The sequence below is a fragment of the Brassica napus genome, chromosome C4, assembly GCF_020379485.1.
Source record: "Brassica napus cultivar Da-Ae chromosome C4, Da-Ae, whole genome shotgun sequence".
Taxonomy (NCBI): Eukaryota; Viridiplantae; Streptophyta; class Magnoliopsida; order Brassicales; family Brassicaceae; genus Brassica; species Brassica napus.
In genome coordinates this window covers 46,737,849-46,759,472 of record NC_063447.1, presented here as the reverse complement: position 1 = coordinate 46,759,472, position 21,624 = coordinate 46,737,849, and the positions used below count along the sequence as shown (strand labels likewise).

The window sequence follows — 21,624 nt, the reverse complement described above, 5'->3', positions numbered from 1 at the left end:
CATTAAGACTTTGATTTTAATTGATCAATGGATCAATCTCGAATTATGGTTTAGGGGATCAGACTTATTCGAGCTTCGATTTACTCTTTAGGGTTTGATCTATTTTCCCTATGGCTTTCATCTTTAGAGTTCTGATTTTAGGGTTTCAATCTTTACAAAACAACCATGTTCAATTCATGTTCTCAGAATTAGAATTACCTTTGTTTTGCAGATTGTAGAAACCGGACCACCAAGATGAACCTCGAACGGACGCGAGCTGGCTGCTTCGGGATCGCGAGCTGAGAGGATGCGATCGGGTTAGGTTTGTTAGGTCGCGATAGCCTTGGTTGTCTCTCGCGAACGGGTTGAGGCTAATCGTCGGATCGAGCTGAGGCAGTGACGGGAACGCAAGACGGGATTGAGTTCAAGGGTTCGTCCAGAGCTTCAATTTGATATGTAGATTATCCAGAGCTTCAATTTGATATGTAGCTCGTCGTCTGGTTCCTCGGGGTTTGAGAGATAGATTGATTTTAAGTTACACCTGAATTAGGGTTTATGTGTGACGGATTTTAGGTTAGGTTTTGTCTCAGGGTTTTGGAGTCTATCGTGCTGATAACGTGTTGTGAATGAAGAGGAGAACTTATGTATATTATTAGGTCGACCAACTGGTCTTTATATACATATGGTAATGACGGTATAAGTACTGGATCGACATGAGATCGTATTTATCCTTAATTAAAGAATGATTAGCAATACGTAAGATAAACACCAACTATAATGTAGATAAACACAAGAGTAGATAGGCGCCAGTATAATCCTGCGGATGGGCTTGACCCGTCTTGCTACACGGGCTGATAAATGGGTGATCACTAAATGGTTTATAACAAGATTACTTATTTAAAAATTTAAACTATATTTTATGTGTGTTAAAACTAAAAATTTCACGTCAATTTATAGAAAACAGGAAAGAGTTTGTCATACATAGGATTACAATTATTTATATAATATAATATCCCATTGACTTTTAATTTGGAATAAACTATATATAAGAATCTGGTTTCAGTGATTCAAACATTAACATCATGGCAAAAAATTTCAACAGAACTAAAGAAATTAGCCATTTTAAAGGTCTATGATTTCAAAATTGTCTACCGACCACAAACGTAAAATATGACTACAGATTCATTAGCTAAAGTTGTACATATAATTCATAGAAATTTGTATTTCTTGGTTATTCAATTAATTCCAAACCTACTAATTAGTTTGAGTAATATAATAATTGGTTTGATGTAAAAGAAAACATACCGCTAAAAAAAAAGAACATCCCATCAGCTAATTTTGTGATCATATAATCCTATTTCTATCACAAAAATTCATTTTAGTTTCTAAACCACAATTATATATTCACCTTCCTAAAATATTTACATCCACACATAAGCACAATATATACTAAGGTTCCGAATGGGGCAGCGGGAGAAGTGCAGTTACCCCGCATTAAAATCATCATTTACATTTTTCTGTTTTTGAAATACAGTTAACAGAAAATCTGCTTGCAGTTCAATATTTTTTGTCTTTTTGTGGAAAAATTGAGAGATCTGCATGCAAATCTCACCCACTAACATATGGTGGTGTTGATCTGTTTTTTTTTTCTTTTTTAACCAATAAATGATTTTTTTACAAACATTTAATTTTAAAATATATTAATCCTTTTAAATATATTTATCTATTTTAATATATATATAAAACTATCATTGACTATATATTTTTCTTTCTATTTCCGTCATATAATTTCATTTATTTAAATTATTATATTTATATAATGTGTATTAAATTATAATATGCATTATGCAAAATATAGTAATATAATTTAAATCTGTATACTATATATATCATTAAATTTTAATGTTTTCATATTTTGATTTCAAAAAAATTGTAGTAACATGGTTTTAGTGCAAGATTTATTGTTGTTTATGTATTATATTTCTATATTATGTGTTTTGATATATTTTATTATAATTTTAATTTAAACATATAATTTATTTTATTTGAATTGTTTTTATCATTTAAACGTATAATAATTGTTTGATTTATTTGATCTGCATGATAATCCGCTTGATCTGCATCTTTTCTGCATGATCCGCTTGATTTGTACTTGTTTCGCTTAATTTGCATAATCTGCTTGATTTGTTTTTACTATTCGGAATCTACTGCATTTGATGTACACTGTGTTTGGAAATATGTTAGGAGTGTTTATGGCAACTTACCAAGAAATATGAATAGATTAATCAAAGAATAATTCTGAAACATTTTTAGTAATATATAGGGTATGTAAACAACATATTGTAACATGGTCCAGCTGTTACAACGTGTTATTAATGTTCACCAAACCTCGGTTGAAGTTCTGCTCCACCTTTTTTCTTTTTTTTTCATATTATTTCTGTAGACAAGAAAAAACAGATATGCCTTCCTCTTTTTCACATATTTACTTAACCTTCTGCATCTTTTTTTTTTTTTTTTTTGGATCGAAAACCTTCTGCATCTATTCTACGCTTATTTCTGATGAAAAGCGCCCCTTTTACGCGGTGTCACGGCCAGCTCGTACAAAAATCACTTGCCGTGTTTCATCTCTGATCAGCTCGTTTGGCCACGGTGGGTCTCTGGGTTGTGTAAAGGCCAGGCGCTTTCACGGCCAAACCACCGCATTGTAGAACACATGATATACATGCTCTTTAAAAATTTTAATATATGTTTGGATATAATGCTCTTTATAAATTTGAGTATATGTTTGGACAGTGCTGAGTCTGACCTCTGCATCTAAAAATTAGTTAATTAGCACCAACAATAAAAAAATAAAGATTTATGTAACAAAGTTATTAAAGATTGTTCATCGATCTTCCGTGTCCCAAATTTACACTGTCTGTATAAATGTCACAACTTGCCGACAAAAAGAAATACAAATGTTACAACATTAGCTCATATCTCCATAGCTACAAAAACTCATCTTTTATTTCTCTTTACCTATCACATCTTTGGGTACATCAGGTTGATATTAATGTTGTTGTTATACCAAACTCTTTTTGTAAGACCCGATCCTGAATTCCTCAATCCAACTAGACCGCGACTTACCTAAACATCCTAACTAGTTTGATTCTTTTACTTCCCATTTCAAGTGTAATATTTTTCTTATCATTTATCAGAGTTCTGAGGTTCAATCAATCACACTTAGACAATCAGATTCAAGTAAAGGCAAATCGACATTTTATAGATAGTAAATGAGATCCATACATCATCTATTCGTTCATACAAATAAGTTATATACTAGTCTATCATAAGTTCACAGTTTGCACAATAGACTATCAATACTTCACATCTACGAGGAATGGCCCATTCACCACACATTTTCCCAAGGTTGGAATCCTCATGGAGCATTTCCTTTACCATGGTCCAAGTCAGTACTTTAGGCGTGCGGTCTCCTTGCACCGCCTCCTTCTCCTTCTCTTTCTCCTCCTGTCTGGTATCCATGTTCACAAGCCTTGTCTCCCATGGTCTAGTCCTCGCCGGAACAGACAAGCACCACCACTCACGGTTTCTTCCTCCACCGCCGGCCTCTCTCTCTTACTTTCTCTCTCACGATTTCTTCGAGGCTTTCCTTAGGGAATATGATGCCCAAAATTGATCCCAGAAACTTATATTTATAGAGAGAGAAACCGGTAACTGCTTGGGCGATCGGTTGCAAGGGATTGGCCGAAATGGTGCCACTTGTCCTCTTGCACCCTTTCGCCTATAACCTCCCATAACCGGCCCATAACCGCCCAACTGCTCCCTTTACAGTTTTCTCAATCGAAAACCAACTCCCAGGTCTTTGCCCAAGTCCTGGTTCGATCTTGGCTGCACACGGCCCCATCGTCTCACACGAGCCGCCGGCACGGCTTGGTAACCGCTCGATCCCGACCACACTGGTCCGTACCGGAACACTCCGCCAAGCTGAGATGAGCTGGCCACCAGCTGTTCCCAGCTCCAGTGAGCTGACCAAGTCTAAGTGAGCTAGCTCCAAGCTTCACCTAGCTGACTGAGCTTGAACCGGACCTTGTCCAGCTCTCTTAAACTTGTCTCCATCGTATCCAGGTTATGTCTCAGCTGCCTGACTTCTTTAACCATCAATTTGGACCATGATACGCTTGTCTCAAGGTCTCACGACCTGACTGGTGCGTATCCTCGCACCATGGTCCGTCCGGACGATCCTATCTAGGATCGGGGACATGACACCTTACATCTTGTGTCATAATCAATTGCCCATACAAGTATATAACACAAGTTACAACCTTTTCACATCTCATCTTCTTCATTTTAATTAATCGTTCTTCAATATAAACTTTTAAAAATTGAAAGCATTTTAACATTCTACTCATTTATGCACATAAGCATGCTCACTTTCTCAGTATTGCTATTTAGTTGTTCGCAAGTCGGCAAGTGACAGTTTAATATGCCGCAAACGATCTCGAAAGAGAAGGTAATTCGCTTGAATATGTAGTTTTATTTGGTTTTAAAGAAAAAGATGTAACCTTGAAAATATATACTTTTAAGCTAAATAAGAAGAAAACAATCACATTAACTTGAATCTATCTATACCTTTATTCAAACTTAACCTACAAAACACAAAAATAATTGGTAAAAATGAAATCTTACCCATTTTTTACAGCATAGCATCATTTCTCATATCTGAAAAACATGCATATCCAAATATTTAAAATGGTTCAAAACAGAGAAAAATTTAAATAGAACTTGTAAGCTAAAATAATATGAAGACATTCACATTTGATTGAGATAATAGTTTTATTCGAAACTAAAACATAAAAAAAAATTATCTCAAATTTGTAGATTTACCTTTTATGAGGGAAATATGAAAATCATGAAATGTAAAATCCACAGAAAACACGATCAAATTCTAAGAAAGACATGAAACAAAAAGATGAAATTTGACATAAAATTTGGTGTCTTTCAAGTTAAAAAAGATTAGAAAGAGGAAAATTGCACTTTTCTTATATCCATTTGAGAGAAAGTGTATAAATTTTCTTTAAGTGAGGAGACACAAATTTTAAATTAGGCTAAACACTTTCAGTGTAAAAATTTCTGAAGAAGTTCATTACAATTTAATAAACTTTTGAAGAAGTTTACTAGTGCATTATAGTTTAACAATGTTTTAAAGAGATCTTCTAACCTTAAATTTACTGTATGTTATTGAAGACTTCTAAAGAAGTCTACTAGTACATAGTTTCTTGGCAGACTTCTTCACAAGTCTCTTACCTCTAAATCTTTTAAGTCAACAAATTTAACTAGATAATAGTAAACATTTCATTAAACATAAAATCAACATATCAAATGCTAAATATATACAAAACTAAACACATTTATGTCAAATTTTAGTATAAAAATATTTAATATTTCAAAATCCAATCTTGGAAATATCAACATTACTTGGACATATGTTATCAAATCCTAACTAGTGGAAAATCATGACTTACAATCTATATTCACTCATATATATATAAAACAATTCAGTTTTATTAAATTTAATAACATGATTATAATTTTTTATATTTACATGATTTCAATTTATTTTAAATCACTATTTTTTATATTATTTTTAAGGATAAATACATGTGTAAACTTCTTCAAGAATTATTCTAGAAGACTTCACTGACTCAAGTAGAATTTGTAGGGCTATAGTTGTAAAAAAAATGTTTATATTTTTTTTTGTTTAGTCATAAGAGATAGTTGTAATTCCACTATCGTTTTAAGTTTTTTATTGCATTTGATTAAATTTATAATATAAGTTTGTAAATAAATTTATATTTTGAATCATTTTGACAAATATCTGATTATACATTATATCCGTAGAGATTCTGGTCGCCATCGATAAAAATACTTATACTGTATGCATAAATAACTTCAGATTTGCTCAAATAACTTCAGATTTGTCGGGGTAAATATATTAAAAAAAATCCTGCGGATTTTTAACATGCTTTTACCGTTGCAATACATCGTTTTTTGTAGTATGTTTCTGTAAGACAGGTTTCTGGGAAGGTGTCTTAGTTACGCATGTATTGTTTTTATGTTAAAAACATATATAAAAATAAGTTTAAGGTTCGTTCAAAAGAAGAAGAAGATAAGTTTAACGTTCAAGAGCAATAATCCAATGCCCATAAAAGATTTGCTAATTTCAGGTTCATTCGGTTATGGTTCTTAATGTTACTATTACCCTTTAACCCTTTCGGTTTATCAATTGAAGAAGCAAACCAGATGGTGGTGATGATTATAAAAGTTTCCCAACTCATCGTTCCTTCTAAGACCATCTCCAATATATCACTTTATTTTTTTCAAAATACAGAATTGGATTATATTTTAACAGTTTTCTATTTCGGAGTTAGAAATAAGACCATTTTCAATCCATCTCTATAATAGAGATCTCTAAAATAGAGACAAAAATAGAGATGGTGTTTTTGCTCCAATGTGTTCCTCTATAATAGAGGAATGCTATATTTGCCTCTATAAATTGAGGAATGCTTTTTTTTCCTCTATATTTAGAGGAAAAAATAGCATTTCTCTATTTATAGAGGTAAATATAGCATTCCTCTATTATAGAGGAACACATTGGAGCAAAAATACTATCTCTATTTTTTCCTCTATTTTAGAGATCTCTATTATAGAGATGGGTTGCAGATGCTCTAAAGTGATAAATAATAAATAAATAGATTATTCTATTTATGAAATAAGTTATTTTTACTGTATTATAAAAAGATAAAATAAAGTTGAAACTTTTTTACTTTAAATTATGTTTTAAAATTAAATTAGAATGAATTTTTGTTGTCGAAAAAAAAAATAGAGTGAGATTGAAGATGTTCTAAAGTCAGAAGACTGTCGAGTACAGGTGAATATTTTTTTGTTTTGAGCAAAGGAAACAAGTGAAAATATTTTGATTTTTTTCTAAATGAAAAGAATAATCGTTTCTCATTTAATTTAAAACTAGAATTCGTCATTGCCATAATGGTATTGAATGAAAACGCTTCGCATTTCTCTCCCACGTCGAAAATCAAAAAGAGTTACAAACCTCTCGTCTTCCCTTCCAGAAAACGGAGCCTCTTTAAATAGATAGTTGAAAAAAAGATATCAAAGTTGTTTTCTTTCAAAAAGTGTGCGACACCTTAGAGATAAACATGTCATACTGTGGTCTGTCGATGAACAGTGATGCAACTACGGCTTCTACTGAGTTTAGTCCTCAAGTAAGACGAGTGAAGTTAGAGAAACAAAGCGAAATCAGAATTCATGTGACCCAGATTTCGCCTCTGAAACTCCGTATTCTCCATGGCCAAGTTGAGATTTTTGGTTCCGAGCTTCCACGAAACGTCTGGCTCACGTTTCCTCCTCTCCAGCAGTTCGCCGTATGTTCTGTTCAACTCTTTCTGTTACAAGTACAAGTTATTCATTTTTCATTTTTTTTTGTTATGGTTCTTGAGATTCTGTCACGTTCATCCTCTTTCCTTTTACAGTGTTATAGTGATGATATAGTTACATATCAAGTAGTTAGGCGTCACAATTTTTTTTTATTTGACATGATTAGATGTGATACATAAATAGCTAGCTTGGTGGCGTCAAAGAAAATTCTATATGCTATAATATGGTTATGTAATTTTAAACATAATAAAAGTCTTTCTCTAACTCTAAGTTGTAACAACCAGATTTCAGAATATCTTTACTTCATGGGTTCATTAGTTTCTGTCACAACATTCATCCTCTGTCCGTGTGGGTTAGCTCTAAAAAGTTCGAGCTTAGGTAGTTGGTTGCATAGAAAGTAAATTCTAATATTGATGATTACATCTCATCAAGATGAGTGCTCACCTTTCAGGTCTTTACGTGGTATGGTGCAACACTCGAAATAGATGGCGTCACAGAGACTGACAATACATCTGTTGAGGTAAAGTTATGGTTTCATCCACAATTTGTTCATATAATTTAGTAGTATTATATATGTATACTAATGATGCCCCCGATGTAGACACCCATGGTAAGCTATCTTAGTGTGCACAACTCTCTACAAGTACAAAGACATCGGGTTACGTCCTCAACAAGAGATTATGTTTCTTCACAGGTGCTTTTATTATTCCGTACTAAAAATTGAGTATATCCATGTAGCAACATTGAGTTGTGGTTTTGTTAATTTGTACTGTTTTGCATGATGCAGGGACCAAGGGTTATCTTTGTCGGAGATACTGACTCTGGGAAGAGCACATTAGCCAAGATGCTTCTTAGTTGGGCAGCAAAAGATGGTTGCAAACCGACCTTTGTTGACCTTAATATCGGACAAAGCTCGATAACCATACCAGGAACTATTTCTGCTACATCCGTTGAAATGCCAGTGGATCCTGTTGAAGGACTACCTCTTCATAAGGCCCTTGTGCACTATTTTGGTCACACCACAGCGACGTAATTGACTTCAAATTCTGAGTCTTCAGGTCTAAATAACCTATACTTGGGAACTAATATTCTTCATTTCATTTTCTTTTGTACTCTCAGCAACAACCTTAGGTTGTACAAATACCTTGTTGAAGAGCTTGCTCGAGAATTAGAAGCAGAGTTTGCTATTAAGGCTGAATCTCGACGTTCTGGTATGGTGATTGACACAATGGGATGGACAAGTGGTCTTGGTTATCAGGTAAATTTTAGTTTCTTAAGTCAAAAAGAGATTATGTTCGCTATGAACCGCATGCTAATTTGCTAGCCTTAATGCAGCTTCTTCTCCATGCAATAAGGACTTTTAATGCATCTTTAGTCATCGTCCTTGGTCAAGTAACATACCAAAGCTCTCTTCTCTGGTTTTAAAGTAATTCAAGAAACCTAGATTGCCCTTCACTGATCTTTGCCGTATGCAGGAAACAGAACCTGTCTATGATCTGAACAAAGCTTTCAAATTCAAGAAAAACGTATCTTGAGAGGTCATCTGGAGTTTTCTCCAGGTATTCTGATTTTCGCAAAATGTTGAGGAACAAAAGCATTCAGGTAAATTATTTTTAGCTCTGGCGATTTCTTTATTTGATTTTCTTTCTATATATGTAATATATTTGATTAAAGCAAATGGCTTTTGCTTTTCTTATTCAAAGAGATATTTCAGTGGAGCCACAAACAATCTCACGGCCTACACCAAAACCGCCAAGTTCACTGATATGCAAGTTTATCGAATCGGTGCCTTGATAGAGAAGTCAAGGTCTACTGAACCTTTGAGGATCACACCTGTGTTGATTGACAAAGATCTTGTCAATACAGTTCTGGCTATCTCATACGCTAAACAGCCTCATCACATTATCTCAAGGTAGTCATCTCCAAACTTTGTATGATTAAACCTAAGGCATGATGAAGTAGTCATTAATCCGTAATTGTGTATGAATTTTTGCAACATTGTTGCTGGATTTGTGTATATTACGGATGTTGATCTTGGTGAAGAAAGAATTACGTATCTCTGTCCATCCGCTGCTGACCTGCCTAGCAAGATATTCATCATGGGGACTTTGACATGGCACAAAACTTGAGGAAGAATATCTGTTAGTTATGAAGTTCAATCGAGATGCTCAAGTTTTATTCTTATATTATGATTTGTTGAATCAATGGAACTTTTGAAAGATGTATCTCCCACAACATTTGAAAAAGGGTTAATTTTTAGAATATCTTTTATTTTTATTTTTTTGCAGACATCTTTTAAGTATATAGTTATCTACAATACCAATTATAAGAATATTTAAATTAACTTTGTGATAAATTCGAATGTACAACTGAAAACACTTTTTAATACAAATCTGGAACGATCTAAATTTTTTATAAAATAACAAAAAAATTTAGATTTTTTGTGTAACAAAACCATTTTAAATAGATTCTACTATTTACAATTTTATTTTTCTAATTACGTTGAAAATGCCCTACTTTGGGTTTTGCTCTTAACTTTTTTTTGTTCCTCAAGCTCTCTTTTTTAGCACATATTGACCAAAACAACCAATCTAAGAAAATTTTGATTTGAGAAAGATAACAGAGTTCAAAAGAAAAGGAAGCCACTCAGTCTCAATCTTGTTCACTAGCAATTTCCTGGAAATTACGAAGGAAATTAGTTGCAACTGTGACATTAATTCGTGTTTGTCTTAGTCAACCAAGTCATGAATCATGTGACAAGAAATAAACGTCACTTTTGTATTATAAAGTTAGAAATGGAATCCAACGTTCGTAAACACCGATTCCTACTCACAGTGATGATCTTCCAACAATGGAAATCAACAAAGATGAGAATCGTCCAACAGAGAAAGATGAGAGAGAAAGTGTAACAAACTTTTACAAATTTCGAATGAATCTAAAAACGAAAAGTAAATTGATTTATATCTTTGTATTTCCCCTCTTCTTTGTGACGTGTCCCCTGTGACGTGTCTTCTTACTTCATTTACTATAACAAATCCTCCCGGTCTGCAAAACCTTGACCCAAGGTTCAAAAGCAGGAAACTTCCTCTCCACGTCAAACAGAAACTCCCATGTTGCCTCATCCTCCGGTTGGTTACGCCACTTGATCAAGACCTTCGTCGCTGCTTTACCCTGGCGTTTGACCATCTTCCTCTCAAGAATGAGCTCCGGTTCCTTGATCAACACATCAGAAACGACCGAAGGAAGAACCGTAGTTGTCTCCACATTACCCACAGCCTCCTTTAATTGTGAAACATGAAACACAGGGTGAATTTGAGAACCCGCCGGTAACTTCAACTTATAAGCTACACTCCCACACTTGTCCACTATCATGTAAGGACCAAAATACTTCGGAGAAAGTTTCTGATTAGAACGAACAACCACAGAGCGTTGACGGTAAGGTTGTAACTTCACGTATACATAATCCCCCAATTCAAAGCTCCTGTCAGTTCTGTGTTGATCCACAAACTGCTTCATCCTATGCTGAGCTCGTGAAAAATGAAACTTAAGCGTCAACAACATATCTTCCCTGTCACGCAAACATTGATCAACCACTGCTACTTTCGACTCTCCCGGTAAGTAAGGCAAGTGTTGAGGTGGTGGACGACCATAGACTGCTTCGAAAGGCGTAGTTTGAATCGTAGAGTGGAAGTTGGTATTGTACCAATACTCTGCAAGAGGCAACCACTTACTCCATAACTTCGGCCTGTCGCTACACATACAACGCAAATACGTTTCCACTCCCCTGTTCACAACCTCCGTTTGACCATCACTCTGCGGATGATACGCACTCGACATGTTCAGCGCCACTCCCTGCAAGCTGAACAATTCCTTCCAAAAGTCACTCAAGAAAACTGCGTCACGATCACTGACAATGGATTGAGGAAACCCATGGAGTTTAAAAACGTTGTCCAAGTAAACTTGAGCAACTGAAGAAGCAGAATACGGGTGAGCCAAAGCGACAAAATGAGCAGCTTTACTCAACCTATCAACCACCACTAGAATGACTGATTTACCGCAAGATAGAGGAAGGCCATCGATGTAGTCTATCAATATATCAGACCAAATTGACTCCGGAATCGGCAAAGGTTCCAATAGTCCTGGGTAAGCTGAAGTATCGTATTTGCATTGCTGACAAACACTGAAACTCCTGATGTATTGTTGTATGTCCTTCACCATTCCTTTCCAATAAAAAATGCCCTTAACTCGTTGATGAGTGACATCCCTACCCGAGTGACCCCCAAGGCCCGAACAATGTAACTATTGTAGAATCTTATCTCTGATTCCTACATCCATCGGTACCACAATCTTGCTCTTCCTCCTTAAAACATTCTGCGACCAGGAGTAATGCTTCCTCGAAAATGGTTTACTCTTTAACTCCTCAATGATTGCCTTTACACTACTATCCAACTCATACGCCTGTTTAATCTGCTGCATCAGATCACATTCAACAACCGACATAGCCATATGCAATACCTCCGATCCTTCAACTCTAGACAAGGCGTCTGCTACTACATTTTCTTTGCCTTGACGATATTGTATCTCATAATCAAATTCCAGAAGCTTTGGTAACCACTGCTGTTGAATAGGTGTATTCAAACGTTGTTCCAACAGATATTTCAAACTCTTCTGATCGGTCTTGATAATGAAGTGGTTTGGTAGCAAATAGTGGCGCCATTTCTGCACCGCAAACACCACCGCTAATAACTCTTTCTCGTAGATAGAAAGGTGAAGTTGCCTCCCTTTCAAATGGCGGCTTATGTAGGCGATTGGGTGGCCCCCCTGCATCAACACAGCCCCAATGCCATGTCCACAAGCATCAGTCTCGACAACAAACGGTTTGTCAAATTGTAGTAAAGCCAAAACAGGTGCTTCACATAAAGCTTTCTTCAGTATTCCAAAGGCAGTTTCAGCTTCTACCGACCATTCAAAGCAGTTCTTCTTGGTTAATGCAGTGAGAGGAAAGGCAATCCTTCCAAAACGCCAGCCAAATCTTCTGTAATACCCAGGAAGCCCCAAGAATCCTCTCAATGCCTTCAACGATGATGGAACGGGCCATTCTACAATTGCCCTTATCTTCTGTGGGCCAGTGGAAACTCCCTCCTTCTGAATAAAATGGCCTAGATATTCCACCTTATCAGTAGCAAAAGAGCATTTGCTACTCTTTGAAAATAACTTGTTAAGTCTCATCAACTCAAATACACTCTTCAAATGATCCACATGTGCTTCCTCTGAAGGGCTATAAACCAAAATATCGTCGAAAAAAATCAAAACACACTTCCTCAACAGCTCAGTGAACACAGTGTTCATCAAACTCTGAAAGGTGGCTGGTGCATTTGTTAAGCCAAAAGGCATAACCAAATACTCAAAGTGACCGGTATGAGTTTTGAAAGCCTCTTGTGAATATCAGTGGGATCCATTCTCACCTGATGATAGCCTGCTCTGAGATCGATCTTAGATAATACGCAAGACCCACCCAACTCATCCATAAGGTCCTCTATCAACGGAATAGGGAAGCGATCTTTAACAGTCATGTTGTTGAGACCTCTGTAATCAACACACAAACGCCAACTCCCATCTTTCTTTTTAACCAACACCACAGACGATGCATATGAACTAGAGCTCACCTGAATAGCCCCTGCCTTCAATAATTCTTTCACCATTTTGTCAATCTCATCCTTCTGATGCAAGGCATAACGATATGGTCTCTGGTTAATCGGATTAGACCCCTCCAAAAGTGGAATTTTGTGGTTGTGATTGTCTCTAAACGGAGGTAATGTTGTAGGTTCCTCAAAGATATAAGCATATGAATGAATCAATTCAGCAATAGGGCGAGAGTGATTCTCAACTGCATCTCCTTCCAAAGCACTTAGACTCCCCTGTACTGCTGAATCCTCCCGCTGAACCATGAGCATTGAGATCTGTACAATGTCATCATCCTCCAAATTCATCTTCTTTGCTCTCACTTCTCGAACAGACCCTTCCTTAAGCCCATGAAGTAACACAAACTTAGTTCCCTGTCTGAACTTCATCGTCAATTCTTGAAAATCGCAAGTGATAGGTCCCCATTGTTCCAACCATTGAACTCCCAACACCATATCACAACCTCCCAATGGAATAACCATAAAGTCAGCCGAGAAAGAATTATGGTGAAAGTTCCATTGAAAGTTATTAATTTTAGCACTCACACCCAATTTACGACCATCAGCCACTGCTACTTTAGCTGTACTCGCCGGAAGCAACTCACAACCCAACTTTGCAGCAATCTTCTCATCGATGAAGTTGTGTGTCGAACACGTATCAATGAGAACAAATAAGGTTCTTTTCCCAGACATTCCTCTGACTCTCATAGTACGATAACCTGAGATTCCAGTGACTGCATTTACTAAAATCTGAGCAATCTCTTCTTGATTCTGCTCTGCAATCATCTCTTGTTCTTCAGGTGTCAGTCCTTCCTCCTCTTCAACCTCCATAACGAACAGTTGTGTCTTTTTGTGCTTCATATAGTGGCCATGTGTGTACTTCTCATCACAAAAATAACACAGACCAGCAGCTCTACGTTTACTCATTTCTTCTTGCGTAAAGAACTTCTGAGGTTGAAATTCACGCGGTTTCTCCGGAGAAGTGATCAAGGCAGGCTTCCCATCTGGCTCCTTTTTGATAGGAAGTAAACCTTTTCCAGCAAACGCCGATTTCCCTTGAGTCCATCCGGACTGAAAAGGCTTCTTTGGATGTGCCTTCTCATACAACCTCCCCAGCATAAGACACTGACGAACTGACACTGGCTGAAACATACGAATATGCATCTGTGTGTCAGTGCGTAACCCTGCCAAATAAGCGCTTACAAGGTAATGCTCAGGTAGATTGACTCTGGTGCGAATCAACTCAAACCTCCCATGGTATTCGACGATACCATCAGTCTCCTGCAACTGTTTCAACTCCGCAAAAGGATCATCCAACAACTCCTCAAACCGTTCAGTTAACAGCATCAAATAAGTTGGCCAATCTTGTAACAAATTCCGAAGAGTCTCAGATTGTAATACAGCGCGATGCCAAGTAGCGGCGAGGCCATCAAAGTGCATCGAAGCTATACCAACTTTCAACTCCTCAGGCGTCTGTTCCATGTAAAAAATTTGATCTACCTTACAAAGCCAATCTTTCATCCCTTCTCCATTGAAACGAGGAAAATCCAGTTTCGTCAAACGCGTCATACCAGAATAGTGAGGAATCATTCCTCCGCGACCGCGACCCGGATCTGGATGCATCATCGGAGGAAAACGTTCCGGTTGACGGTTATCACTAGACGACGCGGTGTCTTTCTGAGTCACGATCAGATGAAGCGTCTCCGCGATATCGCTGATGTGTTGATCGAGCTTCGCGCTCAACTTCTCCGATTGATTCTCCAACTTGACCTCCAAAGCTTCGATTCGAGCTCCGAAAGCTCCTTCTGTTTCGCGAATCTTTGCCTCCTTCATCTGAGTCTGCGATCGAGTTTCCGTCATCGTCCTCCGTAGAATCGTCGAAGCTCTGATACCTTTGATAAGAGATAAACGTCACTTTTGTATTATAAAGATAGAAGTGGAATCCAACGTTCGTAAACACCGATTCCTACTCACAGTGATGATCTTCCAACAATGGAAATCAACAAAGATGAGAATCGTTCCACAGAGAAAGATGAGAGAGAAAGTGTAACAAACTTTTACAAATTTCGAATGAATCTAAAAACGAAAAATAAATTGGTTTATATCTTTGTATTTCCCCTCTTCCTTGTGACGTGTCCCCTGTGACGTGTCTTCTTACTTCATTTACTATATAACATCTAGTTTTTTCTGAAGAGAAGAAAATCACTATAGTTAATTGTGGAAATTAGTTATATATCTTAGAGAGACTTAACTGCTTCTATGTTTTCAGATTACGATCGTCTCAGGCTTATGTATACTTTCCGGTCCAAAGGGAAAAGTATCACGTTTGTTTGAAAATAAAATGTTTTGATGACTCTTCATTAGAAAAGGGCCTACTAAAGTGTACAAACCTGAACAAGAGAGAGTCAGAGAGAGAAAGATAGGGGGAGATAGGTGAGTATTCTTCGATGTCAAGGTTGGGATTGGGGTTTATAAACATTTTTGAAAGTCATTAAAGTTGGCTTCTCAGTTGAAAAAGGTTATTTTTTTGTCAAATTTTATTGATAACCTAAAACCAGATACATATGATCAAAACAAATTAGTTGGTGATTGCACTACTTTCATCTCAATAACACAAGCTGGCAGTTGATTGAGTACAATCTCAAAACAAAAGCTGATGGCCTAACTATTATAATCCCGAAAAGAAAAGAAAAAAACTATTACAATCCCGGAATCAAACACGCAAAATACTTACAACGACAACCTTAACTAGACAAGGCAAAAGCCGATCGAACAACATTAACTAGCTTAAGAAATAACAGTCAAAACAGTTATCTAAGCATATTCTTGCACGAAAAGGTTAAGCATAGAAAAATGATCTTGTCCCCAAGTTTGCCGTAAAAGAAAAACATGACAATTTGTAAATTTCTGAAACTAGTATTTTTAAAACTGAAATGTATCACACGGTAAGGCACGATGAAAGCGAGACGTGACATCCCTATTAACAATGATACCTTTCATATGTCCAGAATAAAATACACTTAAATCATAAAAATAGAAAACTGATCAAACTTTCCTTCAAATATGTCCAAAAGTACAACTCCCATGAAATGGTGCAGCACAAGAAATTTCCCACTCAACTTTTACTTATTCATTTCTTAGGCAAAGTTTCTTTGTGAGTTTCGTCTTTCCTAGTCTCTTCTTCCAGCTGCACCTTCCTCACTTCATGCATTTATATATAACACTCATATCTCCCACATCTCCTTCACACACATTTCATTTCATTTTCATTTGCTAAGTTTTTAGTTTCGGAACATAACCAAACTTATGACTGTAAACCACATATACTGTCTTATAACCATGGAAAAGAGTTCCTTGTCCCAATGCCAACACTCTTCTGCTTTCCCTTTGTTTGGTCTGGTGGATATCTTCCTCAACGTGTTTTCAGATGGGTTTCTTTCGCTCAGATCCTTTTCTCCAGGTGTTGCCCACTTCTTCAACACCAACAATATGTTTCCGAGAAGATGAGCAAAAATCTCGAGGTTCAGAGCTCAATCGCACACGATGATGGTCTTTGCATAGAAGATGCAGAGATGGTGATGCAAAGCTTAGGACTTATCACCGACACAGAAAGCTTAGGACTTCAGAAACGTTACACTGCTGAAGAGCTTTCTAATCTGTTTGAAGAGAAAGAGCCGAGCTTGGAGGAAGTGAAGCAAGCTTTTGACGTCTTTGATGAAAACAGAGATGTGTTTCTTGATCCAGTAGATTTACAGAGAGTTTTGACAATCCTTGGCTTAAAGCAAGGATCTAACCTTGATAACTGCAGGAGAATGATCAGCTCGTTGGACGGAAACAAAGATGGAAGAATCAATTTCCATGGATTTGTGAAGTTTATGGAAAACAATCTCTGCTAAAATTATAGTTTCTGAAGTGACAAATCTATCAACTTCTGTAAGACTTATCAAACTTTAATACCAAAAGCTACTATAGACTATTTTCACATACATGAATAGGTTAAGCCTGAAACCTATACAAAAAATTGAACTAGTAGACACTATTTACACCTATAAAATAATGACTAACAACTTTAAGTCTTCACCAGTAACCACAGCAAGAACACTGACCATTTTGGAAATGGTGGAACCGGTTGGAATCTCTGACAACTATCAACCGGTTTGAGAGCCTCGAGATAAGCTTGATCGCAGAGTGACAATCATCACATATCCTCACGTTCTTAGTCACGTACAGTGGCGAGTTCTCTGGCGTTTTCATCAGACCATACGCCACAGCTAGCTTCTCGCTGTGATAAGAGAGGTTGCTCTCACTCTGCTCTGCGTCTACATCATGGTAACCCCCGGCAACATCAGGAGAATACCCTAACGGCCTAATCTTCGACAAAACCTCCTTCACCTTTGCGTAAATCAGCACAATCTCCGAGTGTTGGTTATCCTCCGAAAGAAACGTATGCGTTTGGTTCCGTATACATATCCAGCTCACTCCAGGCTCCTTCTTAACTCGCCTCTCCTTCATCAACGAACGCACTCTCGCCACACCGTCCCACTCTTTTGACTTGGCGTGTATATTAGATAACAATATGTAAATCCCTGAGTTGTTTGGATACATCTCGATGGCGTACTCCGCAACCTTTTTCCCTAAACTGTAGTTCCGGCGAACGTAACAAGCGTTTAGCAAAGAACTCCATGCAACAACATCCCATTGGACCGGAGCTTCTCTCATGAAACTCTCAACCTCCTCAAACAATCCAGCCTTGCTCAAAATCCCAACGACGCATGTGTAATGCTGCAAATTAGGCTCAACGTTAAACCGTTTCATCAAATGGTGAAAGTAGTAACGGCCTTGCTCCACGAAACCCATATGGCTGCAAGCGTGCAAGACGCCGATGAAAGTTATGCGGTTAGGGACCTCTCCCGCTACCATCATCTCCTCAAAGACCTCAAGCGCTTCTTTCCCTAGTCCATGATGTGAGAATCCACATATCATTACGTTCCAAGTAATAACATCTCTAAAATTCATTCCTGAGAATGTTTTCCACGCGTCCTGGATGCTGCCGCTCTTGGCGTACATGTTAACCAACGCGTTGCCAACCATTACATGGCTCCTAAAACCGGATTTAACGACAAGGCCGTGTAGAAGGCCGCCGTGTTTCAGAAGACACAGCTCTGCGACTGAGTTCAACAAAACAGCAAAGGTGAACTCGTTAGGTGGGACCTCATCTCTGTTTTCCATCTTTGCAAACAGATTCAGAGCCTCCTCGTAAGACTTGTTCTGGAAGTAAGCGTCCATGATGGACGTGTTCAAGACGATGTTTTGAGCGTGCGTCGTACTACCGTCGTAAACTCTCTGAGCGTATAAGGGTTTACCACATTTGCCATACATGTTAATGAGTGCACCACTTACATTAACATCACCGCAGTGGAATCCAAGCCGTACCATTCGGCTATGAATCTGCCGAGCCATGTTTAAGTCTCTGAAGCTAGAGCAAAGCTTTAAAGAAGACATATACGTAACTTCGTCCCACACCAAATCTTCTTCAATAGCCATTTTTCTCAAAATCTCAAGGGCTTCTCCTAAAGCACCACCATGCTCTAAGTATCCACTGAGAGCGGAGTTGAAAGCAAGAAGATCACAATACGGAAGATCATCCAAAACTCTGATAGCCTCTCTTGCTCCAGAACACGAAGAATACATGTAGAGAAGAGTGTTGCGTACATACTCATGTGACGTCAAAGCGTGTTTAAGAAAACATCCGTGACACTGCTTACCTTCTTTGATTCTCCCAGAGCTTGAACAAGATTTAATAACTACAGTGGCTACGAACTCATTAGGTTTTGATTTGAAGGAAAGAAGCATGGTTTTGAAAAGCTTTAAAACTTCGGAGTCGGACCCGGAATCTTGATAGCCTTTCATCAACGTGCACCAAGAAACCACGTTTCTCTCAGGCATTGAGTCGAACAGCTTGCGTGCACGATGATGAGCTTCCCCGCGTTTAGCGTAGAGATTAATCAGAGAGTTGATCTGCCATGCGTCCTCAGGTCGAGATAATAGGTCCTTGACGATCAGATGAGCGTGAATGGATTCGCCAGTCTTCAGATAACTTGAGTTAGCACAGAGTTTCAAGAGATTATTAAGGCGTGGAAGAGCTTCGGTTGGTTTGGGTAATAAAGACGCGAGTTTATCCCATTTTACCTGCTGTCGTTCTATCAAAGACACGGCGGACATGGCTCTTCTCCGACAACAAGCTCTGTTTTTGAGCGCTAGGGTGGGTGTCCCATCAGATTTTCAGTTTAGACCATCTGTTATCTGGGTCTCTTAAGCCCCGTATTTAGTGTCTTTAGATTTTTTTTAAAAATAAATTACCTAATTAGTTAAGCAACGTTGCTTAATTAGACCCAGAAGAGACGGATCTTATGGGACGCGTGTCACACTTTCCCGTTTCTTTCTCTCTCTCGAAAATCATCTCCTCTCCTTCTTCACCGATTTATGCACCGAGATCCTCCAAGCTCACGGCTGGGGCTCAAGCTCAAGTATGTTTCAATCGCGATAATCTGATTCAGAGTCATATACTCAATCTTGGCATCTCTAATCGCTGTTTCTTTCGCGAAATTATGAATTTTGTGATTGGGTTTCACAAGAGGAAGAAGAAGAGAAGAAAGGAAGCTCAGAAGCAGCATGAGGAATCGTTGAGGCGAAAGCGTATCGAGGCTCGTAAGAAGGTGAGGATTAAGCCATTGCTTTTCAATTGAAACCTTTTCGTACTGGTTTTGTATCATTCATCATCTGTGCGTTATAGATTAGGTTGTAACATGAACTTCTTCTGAATCATTTTGATGAAAAGTTTGAGTTTTTAGTTTGCTTAAAGCTTGTGTTTTTATTTTGCTTAAAGGTTACTTACTCTCCCAGACTTCTTTCTATTGGCCTAAGATTTTTTTATGATAAGTATTTTTTTGGCCTAAGATAGTTTCTTGCTGTTCTGAAATATTGTATCTGAGCTTTGCAGAGGAAATTGGAAGAGATGATGGTCGCTGGGAATGCTGAGGAAACTGAAGATGTAGAAACTGAGGTTGAAGATGCAGAGAATAAAGAGGCAGAGCTTGATGCTTTTTTATAGTGATCATATTAGATTAGATGTTTAGTTGAGTGGCTTTTTCTCTGTCAATGTCTAGTGTAACGCTTGATGCTTTTGATGGTGATCTGATTAGATTAGAGGTTGAGTCTGAATCTATAGTGTAAAGTTTGATCTTCTTGATGTATAGTGTTTGTTTATGTCACTGTCTTTGTTTCTTAATTTTTCTCGTGTCTGAATCTTTGTTGTGTTTGTCTTGTTCTTCTTCTGTTTTTTCTTGTTCTGTTTAAGTTCTTGTTATGTTAAAAAGTTAAAATGTTTAAGTTCATGTATTTAATGGAGTTTAAAATGTTAATAATGTTTCATGTTCTTATGTTCATTTATCTGCTCATTATTTCCAGGTGAAGAAGAGTGAAAGAGTAGCATTATGTCTTATACAGGGAGACCAACAAGGGAGCCGTCATCTCAGGTAACATAGAAGCTTTCATCTCAGGTAAAACAATAATGGTTCCTTTATATGTTTTTATTAGGACATTTGAGTTATTTTGTCACGGATAAGAAGACTTTGTACTTGTGTCTTGTTTTCTTATGTCTTGTTTTCTTGTATCACGCAGAAGAAGACTTTGGTTATGTCACTCTGTTGTGAAGCAAGTCTAGTTTTTGGTCTCTTGTTTTGTTGTGTCATTGTGTTGTTTTGTAGACTGCTTTTTTTGTGTCACCCTCATGTATCACTTTTCTATTTTGTAATCTTGTGTACTCAAGGACTTGTGTATTCACGTGATTACTAGTGACTTGTGTACTCTGATTCTCTATATAAAACTAAACGACCAAACATTTTGATCTCATGTTCTACCGTCTCACCAAACCAAAGAGCAAACACAAGTTCATTTTCTCTCCTTCTCACCATACCAAACAACCAAAACATTTTGATCGCATGTTCTTTCTACCATCTCAAGTTTTTTTTTTTTTCTCAAGAACAAAATTGTCATCTTCTCTCTTTACTCATCTTCTCTCTTTAATCACCATATATGGCTTCTTCTTCTCAAAATACTTTAGATGAATCACTTGATGATACATTTGATCAAATATTTGATCAATATTTTGATCAAACCTTTGAGAATTTTACAATTCAAATTATTATTGTTTATTTTACTAATCTTTGTTTTCATGTTTTTATTTAAAAATCTATGTTTAAAATGTTATCTTTTACTATGTTTTATTTAATCAAAAAATTTTAAGTTTAATAAAAAAATATTTAATATATTTTTTTAAGAACTTATAATTAAGAGACTTGCATTGGACCATATAAATGTTCGGGTCTGTTAGCTAAGTCTCTTAATCTCACATTTATTACCTAATAATATTAAAAAAACAATTAAGAGTCCCATTGGATAATCATGCCTTTAGTTCCGGTTGGAACATATTTAATTTTATGTGACTATTATA

The 21,624-nt window shown here is 37.0% G+C and overlaps 2 protein-coding genes and 2 pseudogenes across 10 annotated transcripts; 3 read left to right on the top strand and 1 right to left on the bottom strand.

The window, feature by feature from the left end:
* Window positions 1-6,618: 6,618 nt before the first annotated feature.
* On the top strand, window positions 6,619-9,560 carry LOC106393215 (annotated as a pseudogene).
* A 6,562-nt stretch (window positions 9,561-16,122) lies between these two features.
* LOC106392389 lies at window positions 16,123-17,008 on the top strand (annotated as a pseudogene).
* A 30-nt stretch (window positions 17,009-17,038) lies between these two features.
* Window positions 17,039-19,341, bottom strand: LOC106392388 (pentatricopeptide repeat-containing protein At5g39680-like). The gene has a single exon (XM_013833204.3). It carries the CDS (start codon window positions 19,332-19,334, stop codon window positions 17,190-17,192), a length of 2,145 nt encoding a protein of 714 aa, XP_013688658.2. The 5' UTR covers window positions 19,335-19,341; the 3' UTR covers window positions 17,039-17,189.
* A 139-nt stretch (window positions 19,342-19,480) lies between these two features.
* LOC106392339 lies at window positions 19,481-21,023 on the top strand. Of its 9 annotated transcripts, none has more exons than XM_048756244.1 (5): window positions 19,512-19,639; window positions 19,748-19,828; window positions 20,113-20,175; window positions 20,580-20,647; window positions 20,793-21,023. In XM_048756244.1, the coding sequence occupies exons 1-5, from the start codon at window positions 19,523-19,525 to the stop codon at window positions 20,833-20,835; spliced, it is 372 nt and encodes a 123-aa protein (XP_048612201.1). In that variant the 5' UTR covers window positions 19,512-19,522; the 3' UTR covers window positions 20,836-21,023. The 9 variants fall into 9 exon arrangements, with proteins under 9 accessions (XP_013688613.2, XP_013688612.2, XP_013688614.2 ...); XM_022703659.2 differs by having other exon boundaries at window positions 20,580-20,671; XM_022703658.2 differs by having other exon boundaries at window positions 20,113-20,199.
* Window positions 21,024-21,624: the final 601 nt, after the last annotated feature.

Excerpts from the sequence above, each read along its gene's own strand:
- LOC106392388 (XM_013833204.3), bottom strand. The coding sequence starts at position 19,334 with ATGTCCGCCGTGTCTTTGATAGAACGACAGCAGGTAAAATGGGATAAA.
- LOC106392339 (XM_013833158.3), top strand. The coding sequence starts at position 19,523 with ATGGGACGCGTGTCACACTTTCCCGTTTCTTTCTCTCTCTCGAAAATC. Across the intron at positions 20,200-20,579 it reads AAGATGCAGAGAATAAAGAG|GTGAAGAAGAGTGAAAGAGT; the intron begins GCAGAGCTTGAT and ends CATTATTTCCAG. Across the intron at positions 20,648-20,792 it reads CAAGGGAGCCGTCATCTCAG|AAGAAGACTTTGGTTATGTC; the intron begins GTAACATAGAAG and ends TGTATCACGCAG.